We start from the raw sequence: 24,415 nt of genomic DNA on the forward strand, positions 1-24,415 counted from the left end.
ACTACGCAGTGATTGAAGTGTCACCCCTTTCCCATATAATGCAAAAATAAAAGAGACAAACTCATAGTATAAGTTACCATCGTCTGCAGTTTAATGAGACTGTTACCTGCCCTATACCAATGCTTTTACCAAAGGCACACTCCATTAGCTGGCATGACTGTTGCACTTGGTAGAGAAAGAATTAAAAAAAGCCAAAATTCTGGAAAACTGTTATATGCACGGCCTTATATTACGAACAGTTATCGACTGGAACACAAGTCCCCTCCCTCCCGCATTGTACACAATAATATCACGTAGGACGACCAACATAGATACATATAGCACCCCTTTACTCACACACACACACACACACACACACACACACACCACACACACACACACACACACACACACACACACACACACACACACACACACACACACACACACACACACACACACACACTCGCACACACACACTCGCACAGCCATACATATACCTGTTGACTCAGTGTCATAGAGTGGTTTCCGGTGAGAGAACTAACATTAGTTTGCAATGTTCTACAGGTGATTGTATAAAAATTGGAAGGAAGGAATACCCACATAAAAATGGTTTAACAGTGGACTTATCCTCTGCCTCCCGTGACACTGCATGCGTAAGACCTTTACTGTGTCCCCGGGATAGCCTTACAGCAAGCAACAGGTTTGGCATTCTCTGGAAGATGACCTTTTTGTTTTACCACTAAGCCCTCAGATCTAGGGCGATCGGACAGTCAATTAGAATTTGCGTTCCTGAACAAGAGGATATCATCTTATCTAGAGAGGTTGAACCATGCAGTGTCCAGGTTCAGTTCAATTGGAAGACACAAGACAGGGATATTGTTATGAAAAGAGTGATTGATGAAAGTTTCATTCTTTTCTGTTTATTTTTGCGCGGGTGGGAAGGAGGTAGAAACATGAAAATCATCATAAGGTACATTTTTTTTTTTTGCACGACAATACACTTGAAAATCGTCTCGATTTAAATTGCAATCTCACACCATGTTCAAGATAACTTTGGTTAATAGAGTAAAATCAGAAGAAAATATGCTCATTCTGGTTAATGGTTGGGTCTTATAGATTCTGGTTAATTTGACAACGCCACAAGCTCCGAAAGCAACAACGAGTAAACGCCCAAATTATGCTACATTTAATGCAGTGAAAGCGGGCTCCGTTATTGGGCCTACATGGATCCTCCTCTATACTAAATATCCTGTGAGTGAACAGACAAAACGTAATTTTGGATATTTTTGGTCATTATCCGGCACCGCAGACAAAATCTTATTTTCACTCATTCCAAACAAAAACAAAGCAAAGTAAAACAGAAAAAAAAAACACAATGGTCAATCAAAATTTTCATAAAAAACCTCTTAACATCTACAGGTCTCTCTCCTATGAAAGGGAATAATAATCTACATTTTTCAATCACGTACAGGTGTAGCGATTGATGCAGAAGTGCGCCTCCAACGTCATAACGCCACCAGGAGTATGACACAGAGGTATAGATCGCTGAAATTCTGCAAAAATCTTACCGAAAGATTCCATTTGTGTCACATTCAGGGTGGTTGAATAATTTTCATGCCATTCATGTTTTCTGTCTAGTTAGACAAAGCACTACAGGGGGGCATTTCATAAAGCGTTTTGTCTGACAAATTGGTCGGACAAATTTGCTGTCAGCCAATCACATCTTATGAAAGGATTTCAGTAGCTAAATCACAATTTGTCAGACACATATCCGACCAAAACGCTTCATGAAATGCCTCCCCCCTCCCCCCAGATTGCACTGTCTGAAATCGACTTTTCAGATAATTCGTAGCTGCCCTACTACTGATTTCTTCTACTTCACTTCTTTTTTTCTTTTTCTTTTTTCGATGACGCCTTCGTTATTTGTAATGGCGGCGATTACATTCGGCTTACCTCATAGGCCGCGGAACCGGGGGCTGCAGCCCCCCCCCCCCCCAACACACACTTTGTAAAAAAAAAAAAAAAAAAAAAATCTGGGAAAACCCACAATACCAAAGAATATCAATTTCCAAAGATTCAGCCCTTAGAATAAATTCTTCCCGTCTAAGCCGGGTCAGAGCGAACCTGAAGCACGAGAAGTTTCACCGCTTACCTTTCGCAGGTCGAATTATTTTGGGGGTTCGTATCAAATATCTTGTTACAAGGGTAAAGTTTGAGTGCCCTTGAGTGCTTGTCGCGACTCCTACACTGACCTGGTTGATAACTCGGTGATAACTGATTCAAGAGCATAAGTAATAACGCAGGAAGTTTGCCGATTCGATCCGAAAATAGGATAACAGTTTTAGATATGCAACGCCCTTTGTTCAGTAAAAGCTTGGGCATCAGCATTAAACGCACAATGCACTTTGAGAAAGACGCATAAAAATCGCTGTGCATCACCCCTATATCACACAGTCCCAAATCACAGAAACTGTTGAGCCGATGGCACACAATTTGACGCCAACGTAGTATATTGTATTTCTGACACTTTCTTCGCGCCCATTCCTTCCCAATCAGCCTCGCCTCTATATCTATGACAACTAAGGCAAGGAACCATCATAAACAGGCTTCTACACAAAAACACTTATATCAAGAACAACGAAATTGTAAAACATGTGAAGAATCTTTTTCAACATTTTCAACATTTTAGTAAATACTATGCATCTAGGCTTAACATTTCGTGCATGTGTTTGTACCTTATCTCGATGTATGCAGAATATGCATATTGCTCTTTTATTTACTTGTTCTCTACACTTATATTCTTTGTTGTTGACATGAAAATCAAAATGAATCAACTGAAATAAAAGAATCTGGAGGTTTTGACTATAACACAGTATGTTGTCGTTTTTTTATGTGCGTATAGTAACGGCGAAACTTTTGAACGGATAATATAACTTTAAGTCGAAGTAGACTAGAAAAAAATTGCCTTTGCAGACATCCTAATCATATTCAAAACGCACACACACACACACACACTCACATACATACATACATACATACATACATACATACATACATACATACATTTGTTATCGAAGCTACAGGAATAATGAAGGAGTGCATATAGGCCTATACACAAAGCTCAAGCATTACACATTTGGTTCAACTTCACTACCCCAATGGAATAATTAACCAGACCATAGTCTTGACGTCAAATGATTGTGAATCATCTTGAAATTAATATACAAGTTCAATTTCAATTTCAATTCCAATTCAAAATAATTCAATTTCAACTCAATAATTATGTTCATACGCTGAAACCTCCCGGTACATAATAAGCCAAATAATGTATTCGCTGCTATTAGCAGTTAACAAACTGGACAAAGGCAAGAAGCGAAATCAATGATCAAAAATATCTTTATTCACAATAAGGTTACTTAATGGATAATTTCCAGCACATTATATCAAATCTTTGTATATATATGTAGGGTTCACATAAACACTGGACCGTGATTGCTCATAAAATGCACTCACATGACAATGCAGAGAGGGTCGAAATTTTTATATTGCGAGCAGGTCAGGTAATTAAATACACAAATTCTAGAATTTGACCGGCTGCCGACCCGTCGCGAAGGGGCTGCAGAATAAAATGATGTGCATCTATGTCGATATGACAAATATTGCCTTGCCCATTGTTGTAACAATAATGATACTTGACAGTCCCTTAGGAGTTATATTTCTCCTCGAGACAATATTTTCCCTTAGCGTAAGGGAATATCTGTGGAAAGCTATTGTTAAGTCTCGTTTGGGATATCAAGTATTACGCCTGCAGTACACATTATCTGTATAATCTGTCTACAGGGCATACATGTATTTGTACATGAATATATATCACATACGTGTATACAAATTATGTATAAACATATACACACATATGTGAATATATATGTAAATACATATATAAAAACGAGTGTGTGTGTGTATGTGTGTGTGTGTGTGTGTGCTGCTGTTGATGCTTTTCTTAGTCTGGGTATGTGCTCGTGGAGGAGTTATTTCATCATCTTATATTTTTCATAAATATTTTATATAAAACACAAGTTGCAGCTTCCGAGATGAGAGGTATAGTTTGTCATGCAAATGATCAATGATAGGAATAAGAAAAAAATCCAACACGCACTGGCAATGAACTCACACACGCTGTTTTTACAATGGTTCGGTTCGTACAGGTCAGTGCAGGTAGTGGCATTTTGCCCTGACTTGTACCTAAACCATTGCTATTGTCATGTTCGTAGCCATATAAACCAACTACCATTTATACAGTAGACAATATACCGACCGATTGTTCCATCTACCAAACGTATGTTTACACAAAGCAAATCTTTAAAGATGGGCATGAAGACTTTCCAGGTAAATGCAGTGTGTTAATAATTATTAAGTATTCTATACCGCCTCCCCATCCCCATCCCCCCCCCCCAAAAAAAAAAAAATGTCCCGACTTTTTTTTTTTATTTGTGGAAATAGTTTTTTTTTTTTTTCAGATTAGAATATCTCCTTATGTACCTCAACGACTCAAAAACTTTCAAAACGCTCAATGTGAGAAAATTGACACTTAATCTTGGTTGGACCAACAAAAAAGAAACCAAACGTTTGGTTGCTACCAACATTAAGACTTGCAAATGTTCATAATGACTGGAAAAAAATAAAGCTTTAGACAAATCAAATGAAACACCATCTCCTAGTTGTCAATGTTACTTTACTTAAGGGAATCAGTCGCTGGTATTGGACTTGTTTCAATATTAAGATACTGAATTCTGAATTAAAATTCTCAGTGCAAGATGTCCACCCCTCCCCACCCACTAAACCCTCCCAACAACAACCTCAAATTGGAATATATTCATTTTCATATTGGTAAGGTTCAACCATTATTGAGTGAGATCAGGGGGGCATTTCATGACGCGTTTTGGTCGGATATTTTTTTTTTTCTGACAAACTGTTACAAGCTACTGAAATCCTTGCATCCGATTGACTGAGAGCAACTTTTGTCGGACAAAATGCTTCATGAAATGCCCCCAGAACACTTTACGGCAGTGAAGGGCTCTCAGTTTCATCTTCAATGATGGCACGCCCTGCCCCTGCGGATGTGATCTCTGACAGTCTGACTGAAGGTAACCCTCTCGCTACCAAAGACAAACTCCTCAAGTTCGTTACAAATGGAGATATAAGACCCTAAAGTCCAGATAGGGTTAATCGGACACGTCTATCGTTGCAAAGTCGTCGGTCATTTCGCGGAATTCGGGTTCAGCGTCAGTTGGTTCCAGGAGCTCCAACCAGTATGACAGTTTTTTCGTCTTGGTCCAGCTGCTGTTATCAAATTTGGCTAGATCTGAAAAAAAAGAAAGAAAAGAGGAGTAATCCGGTAATATAGATATATGTCCCTGTTGATGCTGTATACGAGAGAGATAAGAGAAACTGGACAAAATGTTTGGAAGTATCATTTTGACACACAAATCAAAGAATAGTCGCTAAAACTTTCTCTGCCCATAATAAATTTAATTTTTAGAATTTACCCTCATCAACTGGTGTTCCTTGAAACAAAGTCCAAGGAAGCTTTATTGAAATGCAGAATATGTTTTCAGAACCTTAGATAATGATAATTATTACCTATGTGTCATGATGTGTGCCATGTTCTGGCTTTGTACATAATTATAATTCACTTAAAGCTGGGGGTTTGTATTGATCTTGAAATGTGAAAAAAATATATATACATATATCCCCACAGGCCTGATGTGTGCCATATTCTGACTCTGGTTGCATTAACTCATGAGACCCGGGGGCTTTGTATTGATACTTACACAGTCCTGGTTCGGTGATGAGGAGTTCTCCGTTTTCAGGGACCATGTGACTATTGTACTTCTCCAGCTTCATGATCGGCGTCTTCTTTCCTTTATCGTCAACGCGGTCGACGCCGAATTTGATGTCGCTCACGTCTGTCTGGAATTCGTACCTTCTCAGGTCAACGAGCAAGGGGGGGGGGTAGAGGAAGAGGTAGAGGTAGAGAGAGAGAGAGAGAGAGAGAGGGAGGAATATGAGATAGGGAGAAAGTGAAGGGGGTTAAACAAAGCCAGTTAACATCGTCGTATATATTGCTTTTTGCAGCTTAAGTGACACTTCAAAGTGAAGCGTTAGAGGTATTTTTTTTTTCCCGATAGCAAAGCATTGACAAAACTATCACACAGCAATGCCTGCCTGTCTGACTGACTGACTGACTGACGTGGCAGGAAATACTACAACCTTTAGTGAGATCTGCAATATGAAAATTAAGTAAGGTACAGGCCTACCTGAGAACACTGTCGGGTTTTTTGATGTCATACTTCAATTCGACGGTACCACCTCTCGACATTTCCTTCATGGTCAGAGTATGGGGAGGCTCGCGGTCCTTCAAGTAAAACGACTCCGGGACCTTGCCGCCAGGTTTGACCTGAAAGCGGAAGAGATATCATAAGCTGAATATTGAATTAAAGTAAAGTGAATCGACCTGTTTCATCATTTATATTTCGTCAGAAATGGTAGATAGATATCAATATGAAATTACCGCATAGTTTATCAGTCACCATTTGGTTTATTGCGGAGTAATTCTTGATTCTATATCATTATCATCATCATGAAATTATTATCCCGTATTATAGGAAAACGTCCAAGTTTTATATACATTCCCGTCACTTGACAGGTATGTCTTAGACAAAGATAGTGCCAGATATATTATCTCACTCATGACACATGTAACATTTTGGATTCCCGTTGAGTCAGTTGGCATCCCGCCGTCATATAATGCTGCACAGATACTCAACACCTATCATACTGTATATAAGACCTCCAATTTCCACCGTGTTATGGGTAAAAACTTACCAAGGTCTCGCATTTAGGATTCCCATCGGGATCAGTCAAAGTCCCGCCCCAATGTGCGGGAAGCTGATCGGCATCAATGTATTTCAGGAGTTCTTCTTTCCAGCCACCTAATCCAAAAAATCAACGACATGTAGTCATGGAGTGTATGAACTTTTTTACCGCATAAATTCTTAGTGGTCATCTGCATTCATCAATAGGAAGATGATGTCAGAAACTTTGAAAGATGTACAGGTGAGGGCGTATGGGTTGTTAAGGTTGACGGGCAGTGCAATGTGATTTTCGTTACAGCAGAATAATCGTTATACAGTTACTGTTCGACACAAATAACGTTGATGGTCATATGACATTTGCTTCTGCGACAGTTGCACCCATGAAATATCTGCACGCTAAGCCAAACACAATTTCTACTCACAAACACACCCTCAACCCTAACCCCAAGTCCATGGAGAAAATCAAAAGTCCCTGAAGAAAGTGGCTTTTCTTTCTCACCCTAGGTAATTGTATTTCCATAAATATAATTTAGTATATTTTATAATGTTGACATAATATGTACATATATCTCATGTAAAAAACAAAATAAATTTACAAGTTTTGTTAGAGATGGAAAAATAGATGAATGAATGAATGAATGAATGAAAAAGTACGACCGGAACAATTGTCGCAGGAGCAAGAATGTCGTGTCACCAACGTTGATACCCCCCCCCCCCATTAGGTTCTACGGATTGAAAGAGCATAATAAAATTGCTCTCGTACGAAGAGCACCCCCCCCCCCCAAAAAAAAAATAAAAAAGTTCGAAATGCGTGGGCTTAACAAGAACTCATTGTCTAATATCGGTTTCATCCAGAAATTGTATTGTCACTGAAACCTTTTTTTTTTTTTAATCTTAGGGAGGCAGTATCAAACATTGGTTCTGGTTTTTTTTTTTCTTTTTGTAATCGTCACGTGTCATTATTTCACGTGGTCTCCATCTTCAGCTCCACCTCTGGGGCACAACGCAAAACAGTTCGCGCGCTTGTGAATAATTATGGTCATTGCTTACTTCCGAGGACTTGGATCTTTTTCCTCGTGTCCTCTCGCAGGAACGGTTTGATGAGGGAGTATGCCAACGGGAAGATTTTCGGGGCGTTGACGATGAACAATCGGTGGATGAGCTCCGGATAGTGTTGCTCCTCGATCACGGCTACCTGTAATGTGAAGTCAGAGGACAGGGAGGGAGGAGCGATGTTACCTCGAGGAATGACTGCAACAAGCTATTTTATCCTCTAATTCACTTTGTTTTGTTTAGTACATTTACTTGACTTTTCGTTTCGTCTTGATAAGTTCCTCCTAATCATGGTAAGGTCTAAATAGATATCTGTACCTCATCTGATCTCATCTGATGACTATCTGATTTATCCTGGGACCTGCGGTTGAACAAGCTTGCTTGTATACGCAGGCTTATATACGCAGGCTTCATCATATATTTCTCGTACTACTTGTATGACCAAAGCCCAACTCTAAACAGACCTTGATGTTTATACAGACTGTTTTACATTCTATGGGAGTTTCAGTCAATTTATGCTTTGTATGATTTTGGTATTGTATATATATATATATATATATATATATATATTTTTTTTTTTTTTTTTTGGTTGTATGCTATTTTCGTGAGAAATATGAAAATGAACTGAAATTGAAATAAAATTAAAACGTTTTCGAACAGTGCTATGCTATACTATGACTATCATCTTTATACCATAATACGATTTTGTTGTTCTACTTTATATTTCTGTTCAGGGTTCTTCTTAGTTTCTCAGAGCCGATTAATCATTTTTCTTATGAACTATATTCTGTTAAGAACATGATCATGGACCAAGAACATTCGTGTTTGATTCCTCCGTGTTTGTTTTATTGTTTTCATGCCCATGACAATTTCACAAGAATGGTTTGACCGTCATACCTTCTGGAGAGCGTCTACACCAGGCTTCCACAAATGGTGAAGACCAAGCTTTTCGAGGTCGATGACGGCGGTTACTCCTTCGATACGACGACCATATTTCTTCAGGAGAGAAAAAGAAGAATAAGAATATTACAACGTAGACGAACATTTAACCACTATCAGTGTATTAGAATGAAAGAGGAAGGGAAAATACCGTAAGGAACACTGGGTGATTAAATTGTAATGAGCTATTGACTAAATGACGAAAATGTGCAGTTATTTTGACCTACCTCCTTTTAAACAAATATAGTTTTGATACTATATGACAGACACAAACCTTAAAGGGGAAGGCTAGTAACTGATCAGTGGGAATCAGTGGAAATGCTGGGAGATGATTGTTCCAATCCTTATAGGATTCATTCAAGAGTTCATTGTATATCTATTGTTGTGTGAAAATGATTTGCTTCAGAACGGTCTCATATTCAAGTAATGTGCAGATTGATGCTCCGTCACTGACCAGGGACGCTAACCTGGAAGCATTAAACTGCACATTACTTGAATATGAGACCATTCTGAAGCAAATCATTTTCACACAACAATAGATATACAATGAACTCTTGAATGAATCCCATAAGGATTGGAACAATCAACTCCCAGCATTTCCACTGATTCCCACTGATCAGTTACTAGCCTTCCCCTTTAACGCATTGACCATATACGTAATAACAAGTATATTCAAATAACATTGGCCCAATCAGACCAAATTTTTAACGATCTTTTGTATTAATATCAACAAATTACCTAGAAGAGGACTATATTCTGTTGTTTTGGGGATGGATTTTTTTTTTTATCACATTCAAAATCACAACTCACAATTAAAAGTATGAGAAATTAAGTCTATTCAATTGTTTTGTGTTTTTTTTTTTCATATTGGCCAAAATTAAGGAACGCCGTTTCTGCATCATCATGATATCGTATGCACGAACGACGTTTTGCTTCTTACCTCCAGTGACATCTGGTCCTGTTGCTGCCCTAGCTCCTCATTGTAGTATATGTTTGTCTTCAGTATGTCGCTGACCTTTGCCGAGTACATGATTCCTGAAAGTAAACATAATATGAAATCGTATTAACCCTTTCTGTGCCGGGAACTTTGAACAGTGTGTACAAGGCTATGGGGTTTCTGTACCACTCTGTGCTCAAAGCACACACAGGGTGAAAAGGGTACAGGAATTTCTCCGCATGATATAATCTGTGCAGAACAGTACTGATATTCACGGCTACTACAGTTAAACAGGTAAGCATTTGAGGACGTTCTTCTTTCAATTTGATTTTGTTACATATCATTTTAATTACGTAAATCTGCTCTATTTCTAGCCTAATCTGTGCTGTAGAAAGTTATCTCGACATGTCTTACTGCTGAGAGCACAAGCACAAGTATTCTCGTTGACTATAGATTATTATATATATATATTGAAGTTATTTATCTTTTGAATTCCCTTATTTTTCGTAGTTACAATCAAACTCACCTTTAGGATCTAAATTTCCAACATCTGCGACGTAGATAATGTGTCCTTCCTTGTCCATACCGGTGATACCTCCAGCCCAATACTTTACAAAAACCTGTAAAGAACGAAGGAAGAAAGCAATGTCTTCATGATTGCCATTGAAACCAGACGATACTGTCTACAAAACATATTATACCGTATGTTCCCCCAAAATTACAACGGGACCCTCCGCAATGATATCTTTAAAAATAGTGAATCAATCCAAATACAAATTCATTGTATGAAATTATAGCTCATTGCCTACATCTTACAGAAAACCCCATTCGATTTGCTTCAGTGGTCAAAGAGAAATGAGGAGTTTTGTAGAGGACGTCAGAAATCTCTTCCCTCCAAGTTCTGTCTATCGTATTCACACACTAGAGCATCGAAGTGCTGAACTTGGAAGAATCAGACTCATGACATGCTTTACAACAATCGACATTTCTCTGTGACCGTTCACCAAAATTGAATGGGGTTTTCTGCAAAATAGAGCTAAGATGTTATATTTTAAGACTCTGAAGTAGCATTTAGACAGTTTAATCATATTGGGTGTTATTAATGCGAAAATCTGATTGTATTTTTTTTTTGATATACTGTACATTGTACGACATTAATATATTCGATATCACGAAACATACTGGCCGCAGATACCAGTATGCGCATTTCGATCGATCATGCCCATCATCAACTGCCTATAACAGAAACTCTTTTTCAATATCGCTCCACAGACCTCATGAAATTGTGAAATTCAACATAAAAACATTCTGTTTGTCTGATATACATCAACTCTACATGGTTTTAAACCAGTTAAATTGGACTTTCGCTGAAACCGGTGTATCCTGCTATAATATCGCAGAGGCTGTTACGAATATCATACAACAGAACCATTGACCATAGTGGCATTCTACCCGCAGCGGTCAGCACATTCTCCATATTCTGTGATATATCAACTGGAAACTGGGCAAACAATCTATACAAGCATAAAATTCTGTTCCTCGAAAAGTAGAGCGAGTTTGAATACCTACATCTGGAATGTTGAACCACTCCAATATCGTGTCGACTTTGTTCTCTTTCCTCCATTCCAAGTCCTGCAAGGGAAAAAAAATATCTGTCACACTCTGTTGCACATCCGTTTTACAGTAATCTTCGTATAGTACATGAATAGCTAAACGGACCTTCGGATCTCAAGGTCTCAAGTACCATGAGTAAAAAGGTGTTTTCAAAATCTTCATGCATTCTTGTCTCTTGCACATTTGGTTCCTTTAATAATAAAAAAGACACACACACACAAACACACAAGAAAATGCCCAAGCGAAATTATAAGTAGCGAAATGTGTGCATTTTTTCCTTCTGTTTTCACTGCTTCCTCACAATCACTGTCCACAAAACGCAGATATGTCGTACAGGCGTTCACTACATATCTAAAACTGAGGAGTTTGTGACACGTGTGGTTTTTACAAACACAGAACACAACCCGTATATATATATATATATATATATATATATATATATATATGCATGCATATCTTTAATCAAGTCTTATTGGATAAATTGATATGGAAGCAGAGTATACTGTGATACATCTTGTTTTTGCTTGCTCTACACTGGACACAGCCTGACAACAAATTGACTTTGCAAATCTCATTACAATGTTTGCAATCATCCGTTCCAATAACTTTAGTAAGTTACCATAGGAACGGCTTAAAACTCGTAACTGATTGGCTGTTCCTTGGCTGCTGCAGCCCTTGTTTTGTATCATTCCACTCTACAGTGACCGCATATATATGTTAAAACTGCCTCAAAGACGCATTCCAGTCCATGTTTTCATTCACCAAATTCATTTTTCTCTTACCAAGATTAGTGATTACAATTCCTCACGTGTTTTCGCAGAGTAATTGTTACACGTGGATGTGAAAGATGGGGGAACAAACTCTAACGACCAAGAAAAGGGAAAAAAGAAACTACTTAAAACCCAAACATAAATTTTGGCACAATGATTTTATCAGCTGGAGCCGTGTATTTGCACACGAGTGGACTTTACTCCACAGTTAAAAAAGGGCATGGCGCGGCATGGTGAATAAAGGTCTGAGGTGTAACGCGCGCCATAAAATTGCCTTCTTGATTGATAGATAACTCATTAAGATTCTGCTATCTGGGCGTGGCTTCCGGCAACAAAATCTAACGTCTACAGGAAGGTAAAAACCCCAAAAAGACAACCCCTCCGCCCCACACACATTCTGATGAAATTGCTTCATGCCAATCTCCCTATAGTTTACTCGCTGCTATGCTCATATAACATTATTTCATTTGCGGTTTCGTCATCTTTAATTTTAAAAGCCTCTTGAAACATAAAAAGTGAAGAAACTTGATAGTATGAGTCACGCAGTATTGGGTAAATTCAAAAGGCAAATCAACATTAATTCACGAAAAACAAGATGCAAAAGTGTTTTGTAGAAGATTCATGTTGAGATGTATAGTGGATACGCAGAAAACGAGTGAATCCTGTCTATTAGCTATGAGAAGGGGTTCCATATGAAAATAATAATCATATATGTAATAGTTGGCACTAATAAATCATTTGTTTCTGGTCAGTTTCCTTTTTGTTTGCTTTCATTTAACTTCCATAGTATTTTGAACCTTAATATTACCGGTATCCCATGCATGTAACCCACATCCCCACATGGATAGGACTCTCTTTCTTGTTGTTGTTGTTGTTGTTGTTGTTGTTGTTGTTGTTGTTGTTGTTTTTCCAATGCATAAAATGAAATGTTAAGTATTCACCGTACTGTTGTAATGGATAGAGCCCCTACAGTGAACAGATGGCACATATCCTGCATTGATACATCTTTCTCAAAAGTGATGGTATTGGGGAACCAGAGCCTCATTTTAATATGACATGAATATTTGTGTGTAAGGTATACACACACATAAATAATTATGTACGTGGGTGCGTGCATATTATGTGAATGCGTGTACATAGTCTTGTGAGGGGATTTTTTTTTTCTTTCCTTTTACTATTTTGTCATTTTCTTTTCTTTCCTATACAGTGTATTGCTTATTACGGTCAATTGCCCCCTCGGAAATGCTTACAAAGGTCATTATTATTTGGACTGATATTATTATTATTATTATTAATGCCATTGTTGCTACCGTACTTGAAGAAGAGATCATGGTCATGGTATTGACATGTGACATAAAGATATCGTCTTGACATTACATTTTCATGAATACAAACACATTCATCATTCTCATGCATATTAATGTAATAAATGATTTCTACGGCCTTTCAATACACGTTCGAAGTGGAAATGAATTAAAATGAGTACCCGCATGTATAATAACATAATTATTATCATTAAACGCGGATCTTCACGTATTGTCCTCAAAACTACAATACGTGTACGTACCTTGCGAAACATCTGCTCTGCCTTTTTTAAGTCAAACCTGCGTGCTGGACGAGAAATGAATGAACATTACATGTCTCTCTCAGTTTGGAGTACGCGAGGATTTGGGCGTGATCATGAATGGCTGTACATGATGAGCAAACAGGTAATATTTCTCCAATTCATCGTAATTATATCAGGAGGGATGATACATTTGCAGAATAAAATCATAGAAATTTTAGAAATAAACGCAATGAAAACAAAAAGAATAAATAACTGAATAGAGCTGAATAGATGAAGGACACACTGTATCTACGGAATGATGAGATTTATCACTATCTCAATGTCGCGGGGGTTTTCTAGAATGCCTGAATTGGTAGACTGTTCATATACATAATTACAACAATGATATGCTGAACTTAATTTTTAACTCTCTTGTGGTTCGTAGCCTGACATGAGATAAAATTTCATTTATCTTTGGGCATATGGCTATCTTTAATACGTTAAGGCAAAACCTGTAATGTGTTTTGCTGTTGTGTTAAGCAAAATTTGATCCATCATACATGATCATTAACAGCTTCGCAGTATCACATTTCACGTCTCGCTATTTCCTCGTGGCTATCATGTTAAACAGAAGTATAGCAGATGTCATATTGGTTCACAGTGCACCCAAGCGAGAAGCCCAGCAGAGGGGACATTTTGCTCTCTTCATCACTATGTAAACTAAAATAATGTTACAACTTAGCACTTAGCACAAATCAGAAGGACATATATTTCTCCGCTATTAACTGTACGAAGAAAATATAAGCATGTTGCCTCATCTTACCTCGCAGAAATTTGAGTAACAGCATGTCATCGTGCTTGGGAGCCAGAACATCCTTTAGGCTCTCCTTGAACTACAAATCAGATCAAGCGACATTATAGAACGGGTGTTTTTTTTTTTCAATAAAAAAGAACAAGAGGTATAGAAAGAAGAAAAGAAAAATATCCCCAATAATGTGATCGTACATGTAAACATGTAAACAAACACCAGGATTTTGCAGTCGCGCTTGAAATAATATTGACATCAAAACCCAGAATACACACGGCCTGTTTATACATGTATACTCATTCACACAAACACGCGCACACACGCACGCACAGATACACAGACACACACACAACGTCATACATTTCGTATTTTAATCCTCCTATAGCTGCTGACTTGCCAGTGTCTCCATTCACTGGCTTAGTATCTCCTTGAATCTTTTGATAGTGAAGTATGTGCCTCCCGCAACCTCAGATCGCCTCAGAAAGGTCTTTTGCATTGCCGTGTGGTTAAGAATAAGTTTTAAGTGGAGCGATCTTTTGGTCACGCTACTCTTCTACTGGGGAATACTATTCAATTTTACGTAAAGGACTCAGCCACAACTTTAAAGTTCGAAGTGAAACCGTGTTTATCCCCCCCCCCAAAAAAAAAAAAATCATTTCGAATAAGGAGTTGATTGTATCTCTGCATGCATATATAACTTTGTGACTTTTTCGTCGAACACAGCACAGAAACAATCAATGGCACTGATAGGCGCTGTAGTAGCACCATATCAATGTAGAGTGTATAATGATTATACTAACTTACATCTCTCTCTCTCGATCGTGCAAATATGGTATAACATATTAATAATATGATAGACGCTTGCTTGAGAGAGCATAGTTAGTTTCATGAATACATCGTCGCATATATACAATAGGTACAATAAATCCTGCCCTTACTCCACGTTAATAAGTGGACTAGGGACAGAAAAATGTGAAAAAAATAACCGTTGCTGTAAAATATGTACTATAGTATATCGCTTACCTTGGCTAGTTTTTCCTTCTGCTTCTCATTTAAATCTCCCGGGCGACCACTCATGTTGATACCCTCTCGGTCAAAAAGAACCAGCTAATATTGTTCACAATGCTATTATTGATCAAATCACTGGCGTTCGGGGGCCTATAATTCGTGGTGACTGAAAATGCTGTGGGGAGGAATGTATGTATGTAGACCTATGCCCTTGGAGGCAAATGAACGAAAAGACGTTAAACGTGCTAAATTCAGCACGGCGACTCTGTAATTAGATCTACGTCATGCGAATCGGAGACATACGGGTCGTGCTCAAGCCTTGGAGCCCCTCTGCTCAAACGACAAAGTCCGGGCTGCTTGATAAGTGAATGATTAGCCATCATACCGCCATGTTTACAAAAGATATACATTAGACCTACCTATGCGGCATATCGGAGTATAGTACTCGAAGTGTGCGAGGTGAGTATACAAAGAGTAATAGCTCCGATGACGTAAGGCAAATACGACTCAAGTGGTAACTCATCCCAGGTCTGTGAAGACGGCGGTATGGACTAAAGTGACCCAGCGGATGGCGGTAGACGACACACACACACGCACACACAAATACATACACACACAAATGCACAAAGCAGGAGAAAAAAAAATGTCAAGATCAAGGGTCAGAAGTCTAGTACCACGTACTTGTTTGATCTAATTGTACAGTCGTCAGACCACTCGCAAATTTACTCGAACAGACGGATCTCAAAGTTACGATTCTACTTATCCGACAAGGCATCCTTAGACGGCATTATAATTATGATGAAGAAAGAGATAGAGGTGAGAAGATCTCAAGCATTTCATAAACACTGTATCAATACACTGTATTTCGTGTGTGGATACACTGCATGCTTTTACGTTCGAGCACGGAGTTTGGATTGTTTGACAGCAGGTTATTACTATCACTGTTTTTTTTTAAACCAATACTATAAATGTTTAAATCAACACCTACAACTCAACATTCTTTCGTTAACTATCCATCCTTCAAATTTTATTAACATAATTTTGGGGAATGATATTGTGACTGGTATGGCGTATACAGATCCTTGAAGAAACTCCGTGGAGTGTTTTGTTTTTTCATCGATCCTTTCATAAAGTCATTGTCACCCAGACCATATCCGTAAGCATTTCTTTTTCGAAGGGGCAGTAGATGTGGAGGGGCGGACGAGGTAAATATCTTTGTCAAGATTGTAGTGTGTTGACCTTGGAATAGAAGCTGAGAAAGGGCATCGGGAGAACATGGTAGGTTACTACCAGATAATTATTATAATGTCATGACAAGAATAAGAAGTTGCACACAATGTTCTGTTACATGTATATTACTATGTCTTAATGACAATCCCGAAAACCTTTGTATATGGCGATTCACTCCAAAAATGATGAACTCTTCAATCTCGATCACAGTCTTGTCTCCGCTGTTCACGACTACAGTAGGCCTATTCATCCATACATTTCCCTCTTTTTCCATATCAAGTTCATGGCAGACTGCAAATACACGCGCATATCTCAATAATAACATTTTTATTTGACAATAAACATATTATATGAATAGCACTAAGCAATATCAGGCTAAACATTAAACAACAATATGATAAATGACAGAGATAGTGGATATGAAAAAAAAAATACGAGTTATGGAATTACAGAATAAGGCTTCACAAGTCTGTAGAAACAGTGATATTGGGAGCAACTACTACATATTATTTTAATGAACAAACCAGAGGAGGAGATATAGTGTCATAATGTTTTAAAACTCTTGGATTGGTCAGTGCAGAAAAATCAGTTTTGATCAAATACGTTAGCAACTATAACTCCCAAATTACGAGATTACAAATCTTACTGATGCTTCCTCATACAGTACATCCCGAGGTGATGTGAAGAATATTGTAAGAGTTTTAATGTCTTATGGACAGGACTTTCTCCAGTCTTCTCGCCAACAAGTAAAGAAGGCTCCCCCTGCATTAGCAGGAGCAAGAGTAAGGCAGCAGATCAAAGACATGACCGAGCGTGGCGTCATTGAGCCTTCAGCGAGCCGATGAAGCTCGCAAGTAGTGCCGGTGAAAAAGAAAGATACCTCCGCCACCAGGTTCTGTGGGATTTCAGGAAGTTAAATGTAGTTCACTATATAGGAAAACTGCGTTCCCTCTACCCGGTTTTGAAGACTCCTCGCATAGGTTGTCTGGGGAAAAGGATGCCACCAAAACGACTACGGAACTGAATCGGTCCGCTTTACGCCATCTGTTAAAAATATCTATTTATTTATATACACGATTGTAGGTATCACCGGGAATATACAAATGCATTGAATGAACGTGTAATTATTCTGAGCATGCTTTCGACTTTTCATTATTACAGGTCAACAGAACACACGAGGAGATGAACCCATGAAGCCTCCTCCTACTAACTTTCTTGATGAACAGGGAGAACAGAAGGCACCTGAAGATACGCGCTCCTAGGTCGAAACCGAGAGTGTTCCTCGTCAATAGGTGATTTCATGAATATGAGACGCTAGATTTGATCACAAAGAAAATGGAACACAGTACAATGACAGCGCAACCGAAATCCAAGAGGAAGTCCAACCTAAGACCCCAGGGAAAGAGCAAAGCAGTGGAACTTGGAATGGGGTGGGTGATGCAATAAAGGTTAATCCTACTAGAAGGAAGTGACAATGACGGAGGATCAGATCAGGTGCGGCTGTCAATGAGGATAATAATTATATAACATTGTACCTCTACAGTGCAGCCACTGGGAGAGCCATAGCGACTGGGGACTCCACCAGATTATTTTCAGAAGTGGTGGCTCATTGGAAATCACGGAGAGCTCCAGATTCTTAACCTCGCATGACCAAACCGCAATGCACAGAAGAGGGAGTGTTTTCTTGGCTTAGTGAACATGTCCCGCAACCTCCAAATTACCTTATGTTTGACAAACAAAATATCCTTTGATGACGCTAACCATGAGCTTCTTTTTCATCTACAAGTTCTGCTCTGCAGTCAAGTGAAACGCTGGCATGCGCCAAAAGAAGTGGACAAAAGAGCTTGATGTCTGGAGGAGTTGCATCCGGTGCCACTACCAATTTCGACATGGTTTAAGGACCTGACGGAACACGGAGGAACCATCCAGGCGTCAGTGGTGCTCTCACGGCACCGATAGAAAGTACATCATAATGCCCTCATCTGAACATGCATCACGAGGATATAGGTTATCCAGGATAAAGATGAGGATAGGTTGTCCAGGACACTGGATAAGGGATCATGAAGGGAAGTGCCTATCATCTCTCACGGAGAGAAATCTCGACACGTGCACGGTGACAATGCAAAGAGATCATCCAGATGCAAAAGAGATCATCCAGGTCCAAAACATCAGCAAGGAGAGCATCATAGGAAGGAATGTCAAGCAACATCAGGGGAGAGAAATCGCTACGGGTGAACAGTGATGATGGTGCTAAGAGATCAGTAAAGTCCAAAACAACAGATAAGAGATCACCCAAGCAAGGAGCGCGGCACAGAACGGAAAGACACCTGTCCCCATGGGAAACCGGTGCAGAAAATCCCCATCTATCTTTGCGGGATCTCCAGGGTCAAGCATACGCTCAGTCGTGATGCGAGCAAAGGAGGACGAGGAGCAGGGACTGAGGGGCGACGCAAGAGTCTGTGGGGCCGGGGGATCACTACCGCCACATTACAGAGACTGTATTCAGTCCGAATTAAAGAGCGTATTGAAGAATAGGACTGATAGAAATGTAATCTACAGGTCGTTTGGTGCAAATTAGTCCTACAGATTTCTTTTTTTTTTTTGGTCAAAGTGATTACTATTATGTCAGGTGATAATAAATCAACATCGTTGTGCTAAATATTGGATGTTGCACGTTTCCTTTGGAAAGCTTGAGGTTGTACATCTTTCAAAACCTATAATGTAATATTGTTTGGATGTTTACATGTTTGCCGCCGTTGCTTGATGCATGTTTAGTTCTAATATCGTATTCAACGGGTTTAGTGTCAACGTTATTATCAATAGTACTATTATTATTATTATTATTATCATCATCATCATCATAATTATCATCATTATTATTATCATTATTATTATTATTATTATTGTTATTATTATCATAATTATTATCATTATTATTATTATTATTATTATTATTATTATTATTATTATTATTATTATTATCGTAAACTGGGGCGACAGTAGACAGGCGGGTGACTTTGGACAGTTCCAAAAAAAAAAAAGATTGTTTCACTTACTTTTTTTTTTGCTGTTGGTTTTTCTGAAAATATTTTTTGTAGGTTATGAAAGGGGGATATGTGAATATTTGACTGACCGCACTTCTCTTGTATATTGCATTACCTTATATGTTTTTGGGGCTTTTCTTTGCAGGGTCCATGGGATGCTTGAATTTTGTGGCCGTCGAACTTTTGGTACTCTAGGAATACAAAAGTATGGAAGCCCAAGCCTATTTGTTGGATAGTGAACATGAAGTGGTCATGAACCCACCTGTATACTCAGGATACCTGACCACCCTTACAAATTTCAAAATAGGTCATGTCCAATTTCACCCCTGGATTTGGGGTCACTTACGGGGTGACTTTGGACACCAAAGAAGTACCAAATGTTTGACAGCTACGCAATGTTCCCCCCCCCCCCCCCTTTCTTTTACAGATGAGATAGTTAGTTAGGATGGGGAGATCATATAAAAGGCAATCTGGATCAAGAGACTATCAACTTTTCAGAAGAAAGCATGAAAGATGCTGTGAAAGCTTGCCAAAATGGAATGTCAATCAAGAAAGCATGTGCAGAATCTGAATTTAACGTTAAAAGAGGGACTGCGTAACAGACTGAACAATCACACAGGCACACAAGATTTCCAGTAGACATTGGTTTTCATTTTGTGAACTTAGGTCCAAGAATTTGAGCAAATATTTCCTGTAGTTGGTTTTACTTTTGTGATTCCTAGGGCCAAGAAAACCTTGTATTTCCAATAGACATTGGTTTTACTTCTGTGATAACTAGGGCCAAGAAAAGCCTTGCGTTTCCAGGAGACACAATTTTGTTCTTTCTTTCCAAATGCATTTTTAAAAATAAAAATGTGTTATTTTGCAAACATTTCAAACTAACCTAAAGTTGCAATGAACAACATTCAAAGGAAATTACGATTTTTTTAAATTTTATTTAATTTTATTTTTTTTTGGTAGAACTACATACCCCGATACTTTAATCTGGCCAACCTCATGTGCACATGCATTTCTTGAGGTAAAACCCCAAATTATTCTTTAAAATGACATGAAAGTGATTCATGACCCATTTGAATAATAATTTACCTTATTAACATCGGTAGAATTGGAAAACTCAATGATGGTACATGCACAATACCTCACTTATCCATGTGATCAAACTTGCTGACTATCCTAATTGCAAGAAAATTCATGCAGTGCCTTGTTAAAGTAGCATCCTTTTTCATTTTTGTTCTAAACAATTATGAATATTTAGGTTTATTGAAAATTCAGATTTTCGTATATAGGGGTACCAGTAATTCTAGTACTAGTATCTTAGAAAAAAATTGTGCAAGCAAATATCTGTGAATGCCTCTTAAAACTGAAATTCTTTACATGTTCATTACTGCAGAATTTTGCTTCTAAAAACCACCATACACAATGTATAAATCATTCATGTGTATTTTGCATTTTGTAAATCATATTTGCTGGTTATGAAGCATTTCAACATGTTCAAGTTGTTAAAACTTTTTTGAACAACTTATTATGAAACATTTCAACATGTTCGAGTTGTTAAAACTTAAAAAAAAAAAAAAAAAACTTGTTAGTAGTCTAAACTCCCCCCATAGGGAGTTTATCCTTGGACAAACAGCAATCCTGCAGGGTATATTGACAAGGTGTCTATGGTTGTCAAAAGTTGCCCCGAACCCCGGGGACACTTTTGACATACTTTGGCCAAAAAACAAAAACAAAAAATATTAACATAAAATAGAATAAACTGAAGAAGTCTCTATATGGCATGATATCCTCTTTATTGGTACTTGTTAACCCCCACATTAACCACTGAATTCCTTTGTTCTTAATGAAGATATTAATAAAAATAGTTCAAATTTGTCCAAAGCCACCCCGGTTTATGGTATCATAATTATTATTATCATTACTATTATTATTATTATCATCATCATTATTAATTGCTGCCAACTATGCTGTGGTTGGTTGCTGGGAGGTAGGCAAGGACACGCCATGTGATGTTATCATACTTCATTACAATATAATACTACAGTAGTACATGTACAATGTACGTTCTTTTTGAATTTCCTTTGAAAACAGGCAATATAGTGTAGCTTTGTATGCAAGGCAATAAGGTACTGTACGACTGTGCTTCAGCAACCAAATCCGGTTTAAATAACATATACAGACCAAGACATCCAATTCCATATACGCGTACATGTAGTAGCAATTTTATTTGACTTGAACGTAGGTGTAAGGACTGTCATAGAAGGTCAACTTTCCATTGTCCATTGGTAATCTCCAGAAACAGGTTTCAGCAATTCCCTATCAAACATGGCTCAGCAAATGAAATGGTGGGTGACAATGTGAAATAAATAACATCATGCACAGTGCAGTAAATGCAGTGCAGAGATGTATGGCTACATTCTCAAATGGTGTCATTCCATATGTGCAACATGCTTGTACTGAAATCACATTTAAGGCATGTGACCACTCTTGGCCACAGCATGACATCATAACATATTATACAGTATAATACATTGCCAGATTAGATGATGCAAGTAGCAGATCAATATAGGCCTACTGAGGGTGTGGCAACATCTGAAAAAAAAAATGAGTGAAGTGCTAGAAATAGTTGTAGCTTTTCTAAGACTATGAAAATAAAATTTACACCTCAACTGTTCCTGGTGTTAGATGCCATCTTCCTAACATCTTTCCTGAAATATCACATTGTATAAACAGAGTCCTGCAAGCAATCACATTGTGCAAGGCATACAAACTCGTAGCCCTTCAAGCAATCAAATTGTGCATGACGTATCAGTACACATTCCTAGCCCTGCACACAAGCACATTGTGACCCCACTGTCTAATAAGAGCAGATCTTGTTCCTGCAGTATACACAGTTTGAACTGATTGTATGATGAGTGATAATCAATGTGTAGCTCTGTCTGAGAAGAAGTTAGGATAAATTGCATATCTCTATAACCCAAGGACTAGAAGAGACAATTGATATATGCTACACTGAATTATAAAGTATGATCTGGCAAAGAAGAACACACACAAAAAAAGTGTTTTCAATTATAACCTCCATGAAAAAAGCTCCTACTAATTTCATTCCACTATTTGCAAGAAATCAGAAGAAAGGGGAGGGGCTGTCTTGAAAAGAAATTATCTCAATGTCACATTTCATTTCGTGAGTTTACGCAAGAACTCACAGTGAGAGCCTGCTCAATGCCAACGCGCGCACAGTCGTATCGCTTCTTCGCACGTTATGCAAAGAAATACGTTCCCTCTACGCATGCAGTCAAAAAATCCAGTCTAATTCTTCTTTTGTACCGAGCATCATCATACCATTTTATCAACTTCTGGATAATTAGATATTGTAGCTCAATTAGAGCGAATTATTGTTTCTGAAGAGGACTATTACCAAGTGCTTTAATTAAACTTGTAAATTTGACCCTATGAGCTGACAGGAACATACTTTAAAAAGTTCAAATAATGCACCACAAAATTCACAAGAAAAGTTCAAAAGAATAAGTTTCATTCCTCATTATCAAATCCATCATTAAATGGTTGGTTGAGTGACCTTAAACAGGTAAATGCTTTTTCTGATATCTGGCAACATCTTCTGATTGCAATTTAGAAGGAGACTAGAAATGTCGCTATGGCGACTGGTATGCCACCACTACAATGCATGGTTCTCCTAATAGGTCTATACATGTAGTACAATGTCTTGACAATGTGTGATGACAGTTTCACATAATTGGCAAAATATTAAACTGACAGGTTCGTCACAAATGTGTTGAATGTTCACATTCCTTGAACTAGGTTTAATTAGATGAATGGCTATATTGTCTAAGAGTGCAGGTATTTGGAGATTTCAGGATTTTTACTTGACTTATGAGGAAGTGAAATTTAGCACTTTCACTTAACCTTTGACCTTTTGACCTTATGGCAAGAAACTTCCAAGAAAATCTCTATTGGGCAATACATGCATACACTAAGTTTCAAGAAAAATCCTGCAGGCATTACATAGATAAGAAGATGGACGAAAGGACAGATGGACGGACGAACAATCTGAAAACATAATGCTTCCGGCGACACTTCGTGGCCGAGGTATAAAAATAAGAAGATATGGTTGGCATAAGAGAGGGCATCTACTGTTAATGCATCTTCAAGAACTGATGCTTGATAAATCTGTTCATATATGAATGCTTACAATGTCTTCTATAAAGAGAATATGAAGATGCACAGATACCACATCGCCATGTCTGTCTTCCATTATGTGACATACACCGCCCATAGACCAGACTATGACACTTTACTCAGCTATAACCAAAATAATACCCACGGTGTATAAGCGATACCATTGGTGGCACTTGTAGTTTACACTACAGAATATGTGTGCCAATTGTCTTGTATACACCTGAGGAAACAATTTTCCACTTTTTTTCCACCTCACGGCACAAGTATCATAATGCTTGTTTCTGATTTTATGGACTTAATAATCGCTTCATTGATCATATCACAAGGAAAATGCATCCATAAAAAATATAATGCACTTGCCACTACATGTATTCTACAAATCAGAAAAAAAAACCCCAAATGGGCTATTTTAGAT

The 24,415-nt window shown here is 38.1% G+C and overlaps 1 protein-coding gene across 1 annotated transcript; it reads right to left on the reverse strand.

The window, feature by feature from the left end:
- Positions 1 to 5,204: 5,204 nt before the first annotated feature.
- On the reverse strand, positions 5,205 to 15,601 carry LOC140226828 (SEC14-like protein 2). Its single transcript, XM_072307255.1, has 12 exons — positions 15,548 to 15,601; positions 14,540 to 14,609; positions 13,738 to 13,781; positions 11,356 to 11,418; positions 10,313 to 10,406; positions 9,790 to 9,884; positions 8,808 to 8,906; positions 7,908 to 8,052; positions 6,868 to 6,974; positions 6,300 to 6,439; positions 5,814 to 5,965; positions 5,205 to 5,344 (listed from the first exon to the last, which is right to left on the reverse strand). The coding sequence occupies exons 1-12, from the start codon at positions 15,599 to 15,601 to the stop codon at positions 5,205 to 5,207; spliced, it is 1,203 nt and encodes a 400-aa protein (XP_072163356.1).
- Between the last annotated feature and the right edge of the window lie 8,814 nt (positions 15,602 to 24,415).

Source organism: Diadema setosum, chromosome 4 (assembly GCF_964275005.1).
Source record: "Diadema setosum chromosome 4, eeDiaSeto1, whole genome shotgun sequence".
In the NCBI taxonomy this organism is placed as follows: Eukaryota; Metazoa; Echinodermata; class Echinoidea; order Diadematoida; family Diadematidae; genus Diadema; species Diadema setosum.